The following is an 11,030-nucleotide window of genomic DNA, read 5'->3' as shown; positions in this document are numbered from 1 at the left end:
TCCAAGTGCGGGTAACCGATTGCAAGCCTGCATTAATTGAGATAAATAATTATAACTAAATCATTATTATTATTTTTGAACGAAAAAAAAAAGATTTATGCTTCATACCCCCACTGGGGGTCGACCCCCAGTGAGGTGTCGGCCCCGGATTGGTGCAAAAAAAAACTGTTTTTTTTTTTTTTTTTTTTTTAAGTTTTCAGCCAGTGGGGGCGCGCCACGTCACTGGGGGCGCGACCCCCACTGGGTGTATGTAGCGCTGTTGAAAAAAAAAAAGATAGTTTGAAATATTATCACGGCATCCATAGATTCAAAGTGTGGGTAACCGATTGCAAGCATGAATTAATTGAGATAACTAGTATAATTAAACCATTAATTTAATAATTTTAATCATTTGAAATCATATATTCTTAGATGGTGTTTGGCAAGTGATTTTAGGGGTTAAAATAGTAAAAAAATAAAATAAAATAGATTATTTTAATCACAACAAACAAAACATCACATCCAATCAATAATCATTACATTCTTTTTTTTATAAAAAAAATTAAAAAAATCAAAAAATCAAAAAATATTTTCCAAATTAAACTTTTTAACCTAAATTAAAATAACTAAAAAAATTAAAAAGTCAAAAAATCAACTCAGGCCTAGTTTGGGAACAGGCTAATTTAGTAACTTTTTGGCTATTTGGCTAAAAAGGTAAGTAAAAAAAACTTATATGTTTGGGATGACTTTTTGACTAATTACGAAAAGATGTGCAAAAAGTAGAGAGAAAAGAGAATCTTTGACTTTTTGGTATGAATTATTAGTTTTTTGACTAATTTAATAACTTTTTGACTAATTGACTAAAATAGCCTCTTGCCAAACGAGGCCTCACTTCCCAAATACACAACCGGCTACATGAGGAAACAGTGAGTGTATTGTCGGTTAATACTGTCTTTGTTTTTGCATTTATTAGGATACAGCTTATCATCCATGTCGGATTTGCACCTAAAAATGGCGAACCTTTTTGATATACATGCTCCATTGGTGGGCTTTTAGAGAGAGAAGGAGACAAGAGAGAGAAGAGAGAGAGTAAACAAAATGAAGTTGAACTGGAAACCATGGTGGTGGTTCTTTCACAAACACCACCAACTGATTGTGAAATTGTCTGTTTCGATTCTCTTACTGGGTCTCACTCTCAGACTTCTCTTCTCCAAGTCAACTGGGTTTTCGAATGTCGCTGAAACTCCATTCATTGAGAAGACAATGAGCTCAGAACCACCAGTTTTGATCGATTCTTCTCCTATTGAGAAGACAATGAACCCAGAACCACAAGTTTCTGTCGATTTTATGGAAGATTCAGATCAGATTCCTCGAAGTGGTACTCAATTTTTTTTGCTATTATGAATTGGGTATCTCTTATTTTTACTTGGTTTTTCTTTGATCAGTCGCAATTGTTAAGAAATTCAAATCAGCAGAGGAAATAAAAGAAGTGAACTGTGCATTGATGAACAGTTCGTAGAGATCTGCAAATTTGTTTGGTTGTGTTTCCATTTTTTTGTTTTCTGTTTTCCTTTTCTGGAGAATACAAAAAGGGTTGTTTTCGGAAAATGAAAACATAAAGCAATAAACGAAAACACAACCAAACAGAGTGAATTTTTGTTGGGTTTTTCTCTAATGTGGATTCGAAATGCTGATTCTTTTGGGTTCTCTCTTAGTTTACTTGCAAGTTTGATTGATTTAATGTTACAATCCTTGATTGGGTTGTGCACTTTAGCTTTCCCTAAAATCTTTACTTTCATAGTAAAAGATTGATTTTGTTGTAATACTGAAAGTCGTGTTTGTTTACACAGAAAACATAAATGCAGAGACCTGGCACTTTTACTTTTCCTAAAATCTCTACTTTCCTAGTAAACCATTGATTTTGTTATTATATACTGAAAGTTGTGTTTGTTTACTCAGAAAAATTAAAAGCAGAAAAGTGTGATCTTTTTACTGGCGATTGGATCCCAAACCCATCTGGTCCTGTTTACAGTAATGAGAGTTGCCATTTAATTGAGAGTCATCAGAATTGTCTGAAGAATGGGAGACCGGACACTGGGTATTTGTATTGGAGGTGGAATCCACGAGATTGTGAGCTTCCCCAATTCGATTCAGAGAAATTTTTGGAGTTGATGAGGGATAAGACGTGGGCATTGATTGGCGATTCTATATCTCGAAACCATGTTCAGTCCTTGCTTTGCTTGCTCTCAGAGGTAAATGTTGTGATTGTTATAATTTAAGAGAAAGACAGACATACTTTAAAACAGAAGACAATTTATTCATTGAGTTATTGTTCATAAATAGGGGAGTACAAGAAGGTTATAGCACTAAAGTAGGAACAAACTAACAGCTAGCAGAAATCAAAGGAACTAACTCAACAGCTACTTAGATACTACTATAAACTAGGCAAATTATAACAAACTCCCAAAGACTAGGACAATAAACAAACAACCTTTGGCAGCAAAACTGAGATGGCCATAGCGAAAGTGCCATAACCATGCATGCTGTATCTTTTAGTTTGGCAGCAAAACATGAAATAATGGTGTGATGGAGATACAAAGGAAACATCCGGTTTGCTGTCATTTTCACTTGAGCAATTAAGCCCAGTTTCACATCTTGGATTCGACAAACTCCATCCTTAATGGAAATCTCATATCCCTTTTCTTGAAGCTGGCCAACACTTGGCAAATTAGATTTTAAATCTGGAACAGACAGGACATTGGAAATAGAATGAGAATTCCCTTTGGTGTGGAATGTAACTGTTCCTTTTCCCCAAACAGATACTATAGAGTTATCACCAAACCTTACAGTATTGCAAAAAGATTCATCCAAATCAGAAAACATTGATTTGTCTCCACACATATGGTTGCTGCAGCCGGTATCCAAGTACCATAAATTCCTATGAGTTTCCTCGTTAGTTTGACACACCATAAGGAGGGTAATTTCTTGTTCTTCTTCCTTTTTGCAAAATAAGATTTTGCACTGCAATTTCTATTTAAATTTGTTCGACACTTGGAGCGATAATGGACATACCTGTGACAACGGTAACATTCAACCTTAGATTTCTCTGCTGACTGTGGTTTGTGACCTGTAGAATTTTGACCATCACGTCCCTTCCAGTTTCCTTTGGAGTAATCATCACCTTTACTCTCCCCTGGTTTTTGGTGAGCATTCTTGCCTTTCCCGCGCCCGGAACCCTTCTGAGCGTGGCTTGATGAGTGTTGTAACAACAATGCTTTCTCTACAGGTTCTGCTGACCTCTGATTCATTCTGTACTCATGAGCACATAATGAACCCAGTAGACCTTCAATTGTCATGATCGAAAGATCCCTTCCTTCTTCAATTGCAGCAACAACATGATCAAAACGACCTGTCAAGGATCTCATGATCTTTTCAATAACTCATATATCTTCCTTTTTTTCACCATTAACCCGTAACTGATTAACAACAGATTGAACACGTGAAAAATAGTCAAATATAGATTCAGAATCTTTCATTTTGAGAGATTCGAATTCACCTCGCAAGGTTTGCAACCTTACACTCTTCACTTTCTCATCGCCTTTGTAGGATTTCTGCAACATGTTCTATGCCTCCTTAGCCGTAGTTGCACTCGAGATCTTTTCAAAAACAATCTCCTCTACAGCTTGGTAGAGGAAAAATAAAGCTTTCTTGTCCTTCTTTCTGTTGTCTCTCAAACTGTCCTTCTCAACTTGAGTAAGTGCTGCTGCTGCAGCAGCTTGATCAAGTGGTTCTGCGTATCCAAGGTCGATAACCTCAGATAGCTCCTGAAAGCCAAACAACGCCTTCATCTGGACACACCATTGATCAAAGTTTTTCCCACTGAACCTCGGAAGTTGAGGCTGAATTGACCCGTTCATCGTTGGACACTGCTCACAAGCAATCTAAGAAAGAGAACTTAAAACAACAAGAACACTGGATAACTTGGCTCTTATACCGCTGTTATAATTTAAGAGAAAGATATACCTTAAAACAGAAGACAATTTATTCATTGAGTTGTTGTTCATAAATAGGGGAGTACAAGAAGGTTATAGCACTAAAGTAGGAACAAACTAACAGCTAGCAGAAATCAAAGGAACTAACTCAACAACTACTTGGATACTACTATAAACTAGGAAAATTATAACAAACACCCAAAGACTAGGACAATAAACAAACAACCTTTATTCAGCCTAAACTCTAACAGTGATTCGTATAGCGAAATTTGGTGTTGTTTTTGGACGTTTGAATAGGATATTCACTATGTTCTTTACCTTGTTTATTTGTCCATGGTTGAGCTGCCCGCCTATGATTTGATTCTCCTATAAAAAGAGACCCTCTCCATATATGGAGACAAACAATCATTCATCTCCTTACCTCCTCCACCTCCGGCAAGAGCAATACCTCTTCACTGCCATCCTTTCTCTCTCTCTCTTCTAAGATTGCCAAGACTCTCGTATGCCATCTCAGTGCCCACCATTTTCTCATAAGGTTATCCCACTGGCCACAACCATCTCACTTGCTGTCATCCACAAATCTAAACATAATTTGTAATTATTTATTTATTTTTTTTATGCTTATTGGGCTAACTCCATATTTGACATGCACTTTGGCATGTGTGTTTTTGGATATATGCCAATTGGTTTATAAATCTAGTATGGATTATAACTTGATGAATATGATGTGATGCTATAATATCTTCAAATGTTGGCACTATCTGTCTCTGTATTGCATCAGATTCTGTTAAGTTGTGTGTCAAATGTCTTTCATGTTCTCAGAATGCTATAGCCTTTTTTCCAAAAGTTTTGCAACTGATCAAATTAAACTATTTTTTTCCTCAAGGTGGAACCAGCTATTGAAGTTTACCACGATGCAGAATACAGATCCAAGAGATGGCACTTTCCCTATTACAACTTCACTATCTCAGTCATTTGGTCCCCATTCCTTACAAAAGCTGCTATTTTCGAAAACTATGACGGTGTTTCAACATCTGAAATTGAGCTACATCTTGACAAACTTGACACGACATGGACCGACCTATACGAGGGCTTGGATTACATGATATTTGCAAGCGGTAAATGGTTTATCAAAACCGCAATCTACTACGAGAATGACATAATATTGGGCTGCCATTACTGTCCCAAGAGAAAGCTACCAGAGCTTGGTTTCAATTTTGCCTACCGCAAAGTCCTCAAGAACTTGTTCAACTTCATCATCACATCCAATCACAAAGGAATGATTTTTTATCGGACGACCTCTCCCGACCACTTCGAGAACGGGGAATGGTTCAGTGGCGGAACTTGCCGTAGGACAACACCGGTCAAGGAAGGCGAGTCTCAGTTAAACTCATTGATCAAAATTCTACGCGATGTTGAATTGGAGGAGTTTGACAAGGCAGCCGCCATCGCTTCTGAAAAGGGTGTGAATCTTAAACTACTTGATTTAATGGAGCTGTCGTTATTGAGACCGGATGGGCATCCTGGTCCTTATCGGCACGATCACCCATTTTCGAAGAACAAAAACGCTAAAGTTATCAACGATTGTCTGCATTGGTGTTTGCCCGGTCCGATAGACACTTGGAATGATTTCCTCATGGAGATGATTGTAAATGGTTGAGAGGATTAACAATTTAACATACCCTTGTGAATTTTATCAGTTTCTTTAACGGCATGCTAGTCTGATGGTCACACGTCGAGCTTTTTATATTGGATTTTTTATATTGGATTTTGCCAGTCTCTGCTTACAAATTTTATCAGCAGTCGGAGAAATTGAAGTTGATTGTATCTTCTTATTTTGTAATTTTAAGTTCCCAAAATGTTAAATTTCACATTGAATGTCTATCTCCACTTGTATCAAAATTTAAGAGCATTGAAGGGCTTGGCTACTAGAAGATACTGTTTTGGATGGTGGTTAATGGTTATGTTATCCACTGAGCTTGATATGGAGTCTTTTTATGTTATGACAGTGATTGTAGCATGTCTAAGCTCCATTGAAAACCATAGGTGGCTCATGTGGAGGAAATGTGGAGGAAATATTTTCGTTGGTACATAATTATCATGGTCAGCAATTCAACAAAAATAATCTTTAATCTTAGGTCCTACCTAAGGATAAAAATGGTAGAAATTTTAAAAATTCTATCAAAAATTATACAAAATATCTTACATGAGTGTGGGATCCACTTGAGACCCACACACAATGTGAGATATTTGGTAAAATTTTTGAGATCTCTACCATTACTTATCTAAAAAAAGTTCTTACTTTTCTCGGTGTATATTTTTACAAAGTCAAATTTTTGAACGGATGTGTTTTTTTTTTTTTTTTTTTTTTTTAAAGTTATGGGAAACTCTAATATACACATCTGTAAAAAAAAAACATAAGTGTTTTTTTAGTTCTAACTCATAAAGTATGAAATCATGTCATTTTTTTCTTTAATTATAAGATGCATATGAGTGTGTACCATAGTGTTTCCCTATATAATATTATTATTATTATTTTTTTTTTAAACTCATGTTATTCTGTAAAAAATAAAAATAAAAAACATGATTTTGGATTTAAAATCTTATTTTAAAAATATGACTTCATTCAAGATTTTTGAAAATTTTGAAATCATATTTTTAAAACACGAAATAGGACTTAACAAAATAAGAAAGGTAAATTATAGTACTCTCTTAAAATTTGGAAAAAATATATATATAAATTTGGTATAATTACATTTACTCTATTAAGATTTTAATCCACTTAACATTAAGTCTCATTTTCATTAGTAATTCATCAAGGCAAAATTAATAAAATATCCCTCTCCAACTTTAAATAGTATGGGAGATTCAATATTTTTTTTATTCGTTAAGATTTTCTGTGATGAACTGAAATTTCTCAATGAAACGGAAATTTATTTGTAAAAATAGAAATTTATCTGTGAAAAGTTGGAAATTTCTTTGTTGTGAAAATGTTAAAAGACCCCACCTATTATGAAAATGTTGAATATTATTTACCTGATGAAATCTTAATATTAGAGATCTTAAACTAAAAATCTCATTCATCAATCATATAAATAAATAAATAAATAATGTCACATCACTTACATTAAAATGTATATTAGTTTTGATCTTTGTTACCTTACTAAAAAAAAAAAAAAACCAATTTAATTATGTCAAAATATAAGATTTATTATATTTTTAAAAATTTTAATGTTATTCATCCATTTAAAAAATAAATTCAAAATACTTTCTTGCATTTGCAAAAAGAGTCCAGATTGACCCGTTATGAATCCTAATTTGATGATTTAATCATTAATCCATAAAGTTTTAATATGTAGATTATTTAACCAAAAAAACACATTCGCTAATTTTTTATTATATTTATATTAGAAAAAATAGATAATAAATACAAATTTTAAAAATAAATTATTTATTAAAAAAAAAGTTTGATTAAACATATAATCATAACTATTAAATCATTATAAATTTTCTTATAAATAATTTATTCAATAATCAAAAAGGGAATTTAAAATGATATCAAATACATATTTTTTTATTGAACCATGAAGTACATAAGAAGCCATGTACATTTGGAAATATGATTCGAAACAACTAGACATTTTCCTTTTTAAAATAAACTTAAAAAAGGGTTCGCGTGAACCCACCATTAGGTATAAACTTAAAAAATGGTTCGCGTGAACCCACCATTAGGTGTTGAAATCACGGCAATAATTATTGAAAATTAAATAATGCCCCTTCTTCTTGTCTAATTCATGCATTAAACCTTAAAAAAATTTATATTCTTTTGCTCAACTATTGAGTTAGTTACACAGTAAATAACTTCAATAATGTCGGCTAAGTAAATTAATAGTATTGGTTTACCCCATCCAGAAGGGAAAAAATGTTTATTTATTTTTCAATCATGGGTATTCAGAAAAAGAGTTAATTAAAATTTAGTATCTTTATATTTTTACTGTAATTTCATTTTAGTATTTCTTTTATTTTTCAATTCTAATACTAATCAATCTCTTACGTTTTATTTAAATTTAAAATTTATTCTTTCATTCATTTACTGTTGAGAGGTCGATAAAAATTAAAAGTGAAAAGACCAAATAATATTTTAGCAAAAATTCATGAATTAAAGTAAGATTTTGGATGAAAGTATAAGTAGACTACTCCACATTTCCTTAGGAAGTATTATAGAAAAACTTCAAAAGAGGGAAGCTATATAAAGAAATTAAACTTCATTTCATTCAATATGTAATACAGAGGATCTATTTTCATTGTATACATGTGATGCAATGCTATAACCGTAATCACTAACTAACTGCCTAATCTAACCACACTTATAATGAACTAACTATAGTTCTAACAGATTCTAACAAATTAACAACTGCGGGTTTCATTAAGGGCAGAAATTGGAGCTGCTGTGTGATGCAGCCTTGACTGTGCTGCTGCTCTGTAGCTAGGCATTGGCTCAGATATCTTATCACTATAAAGATTAAAAGCACTACTTTTTGCACAATTTAGTGAATTTATTATATGTCAACGCTAAGAGAGACACATGATTATTCCTCATAAATTTAAAAATAAAAACCACGTAAGTAACATATCATCTAGCTAACAAGTTATTGTTTAAAGCATAAGCATCCTTAAACTGTTATTTGTGACAACCCAGAAGTTGGTTTGGGATGTTCTAAAAAATTACACTTTTTGACTTATTGACTTATATGAGTTGAGTTTGGGTTGGGTTTGATGTGATGTGTTAGAGAGGTGATGTGATTTAAATAAGATGATGTAACTTAAATAGGATAGTGACTTTTTGACTTTTTGTATTATTTAGTTTATGCCAAACCAACCCCAAAAGCCAATGGCCAGAAACGCCACTAAAGACAAAACTGAACTAATATATGAAATCAAGATGCATCCTTGCATCCTCCCACACAACTTATTGAACAACAAATTGTCAAACATCTTCAGTAGGAGCCAAATCAAAATTCACATGCATTTTCAACATCAACCATGAGTCCATGAACCTACATGGTATGTACAATATGCTAGCAATCAAACCTTTAACGAACTATCATCAAAAGTGCAGGTGTGCTTTTTGAGTGGTTACATTGAACTAGTATGTCTTTTCAGACTAACTATAACTAACATAGTTATAGCAAAAAATTGAACTAGTATGTCGTTTCAGACTAACTGGCCACATTGCACAACAATGGATTAGTTTTCCAATTAACACTAAATTGCATAAAGCAACAGATAAAATTCAAGTTTTCTTTTGCATGCATAATTTCTACAGGAAATTTTTAAGAGATATTCTGTTACACTGTTAGCTAGCAAAACATAAAGAGGAATCAGGAAGACATTCACTGGTAAGAATGATTATAAATTCAATCATTAGAAAGTATTAGCATCTATAGATTTTTATTTTTTTGATCACTTAGTCAATACCTAGGGCTCCCATTCTGATCAAACCTCACCACTATGCCACTTAGTGAAATTTGAACAAGTTCAGTCACATTTAAATGGGTATTATTGATGCTCTCGGTCATATCCTAAAGGCTTTCAAATGCTGGTCATGACAACATCATGCTTAAAATCTAGGATCATAGCTGCAGTCAGCCATTCAAAGCCGAATATTTCCAACATCTAACAATCTAAAATGAGGTCAATAATCCAGCATTGTGGTTTCCGTCAGACATCCACAGTAATATGTTCTGATGTGCACGGAACAATGAATAATTACAGATTTACCAACTCAAAACCATGCGCAATAACCCACCCTATTGATTAACCCCAGAAATAGGAACATAGCAATGTGCAACAATCCATGCCCCATAAACAACTTGCTTAGCTATGCTGAACACTACGTATCATGATGATCAAAGTGCCATGTTAAAAATGTTTAAAGAAGCCCCATTTTTTTCCTAGTTGGGTGGTCTTGTATTTCAATCTTTTTCTTTTCCTTGTTATCACTATTTGTACATTAAGCATAACTTAAATCAGTTTTGGACCTGGTTTTAAAAGTTTTTGGGATTGCTAAATATTTGATACAAAATGTTCTTTCTAGTGACAAAAATATTTTTTTGATGGAAGCATAAAAGACGGTATACAAAATCTCAAAGTTAACAGACAAAATCCAAACTCATAAGCCAAAGAGTTCACAAAATTCTCCACACAACTATAGACAAAGAATCCAACAAAATTATAAAAACAACAGTTCTATGCACTAAAAAATCAGGTAATTTGCACAAAAAATAGCCTTTCAAAGTTTATACGTACCAGTTGAAACTGAGCCATGTGATGTACTATGATAGCAATATTAAGATAACGTCACATTACATACGTATGATGTGCGATAAATATCAAATGATAAATAATCTCTTTTGAAAAATCTAGAAATCCCCTAGATGTTGATTTGTGATTATGTATCAATTTTAAGCAGAATATAACAATCCCAATCAAACAATCAAGATAAAGAGACACAACGATTTTAACGTGGAAAAAACCACAATTGGACACCTCCAACTGTGATTAAAAAACCACGGGCAACAGCCACAAAATAATCCACTAAGAAGATTTAAAGGAATTACACAGGTATACTCTCAATTACCTAGTGAATCCACGCCTAATTGAACCAACCTCTATGTGCCTCTTCCAACCCGTCTTCACCTCGGAATTGTCTTTCCGATGAGCCACCCCGGAATCCACCAAAGCTTCAGGCTCGAATTCTTCAGAATCCACCGAAGAACTCTCTCTTTTGTAGAACTTGTAGAATAAACAAAACCTTTGATGTATACTCTTTAAAACATGAGTTGAATACTCAATCAAAACATCAAAGAAAACTCACAAAATATCCCCAGATATAAATCCTAGAACCCAAAAAGAAGATCTGGAGTAGTAATCCTAAAATCTGACCCAACACGCGAATTTATAGAATCTGTCCCGCGATCTCCGCTCGAGCGCCCAACAGCCCGCTCGAGCGTCTTCAGCAAAATATGCGCGTGATATAACAGAGGTCCGCTCGAGCGC

General features: G+C 33.7%; 1 protein-coding gene across 1 annotated transcript; it reads left to right on the top strand.

Moving 5' to 3' along the window:
* The first annotated feature begins 876 nt into the window (after positions 1-876).
* LOC114261956 (protein trichome birefringence-like 23) lies at positions 877-5,905 on the top strand. The gene is made up of 3 exons (XM_028202281.2): positions 877-1,357; positions 1,939-2,231; positions 4,858-5,905. Exons 1-3 carry the CDS (start codon positions 1,078-1,080, stop codon positions 5,629-5,631), a joined length of 1,347 nt encoding a protein of 448 aa, XP_028058082.1. The 5' UTR covers positions 877-1,077; the 3' UTR covers positions 5,632-5,905.
* Positions 5,906-11,030: the final 5,125 nt, after the last annotated feature.

The sequence above is a fragment of the Camellia sinensis genome, chromosome 2 (genome assembly GCF_055761805.1).
Source record: "Camellia sinensis isolate YWXY chromosome 2, ASM5576180v1, whole genome shotgun sequence".
In the NCBI taxonomy this organism is placed as follows: domain Eukaryota; kingdom Viridiplantae; phylum Streptophyta; class Magnoliopsida; order Ericales; family Theaceae; genus Camellia; species Camellia sinensis.
The sequence above is the reverse complement of the archived record's forward strand: the minus strand, read 5'-3'. Positions and strand labels throughout refer to the sequence as shown.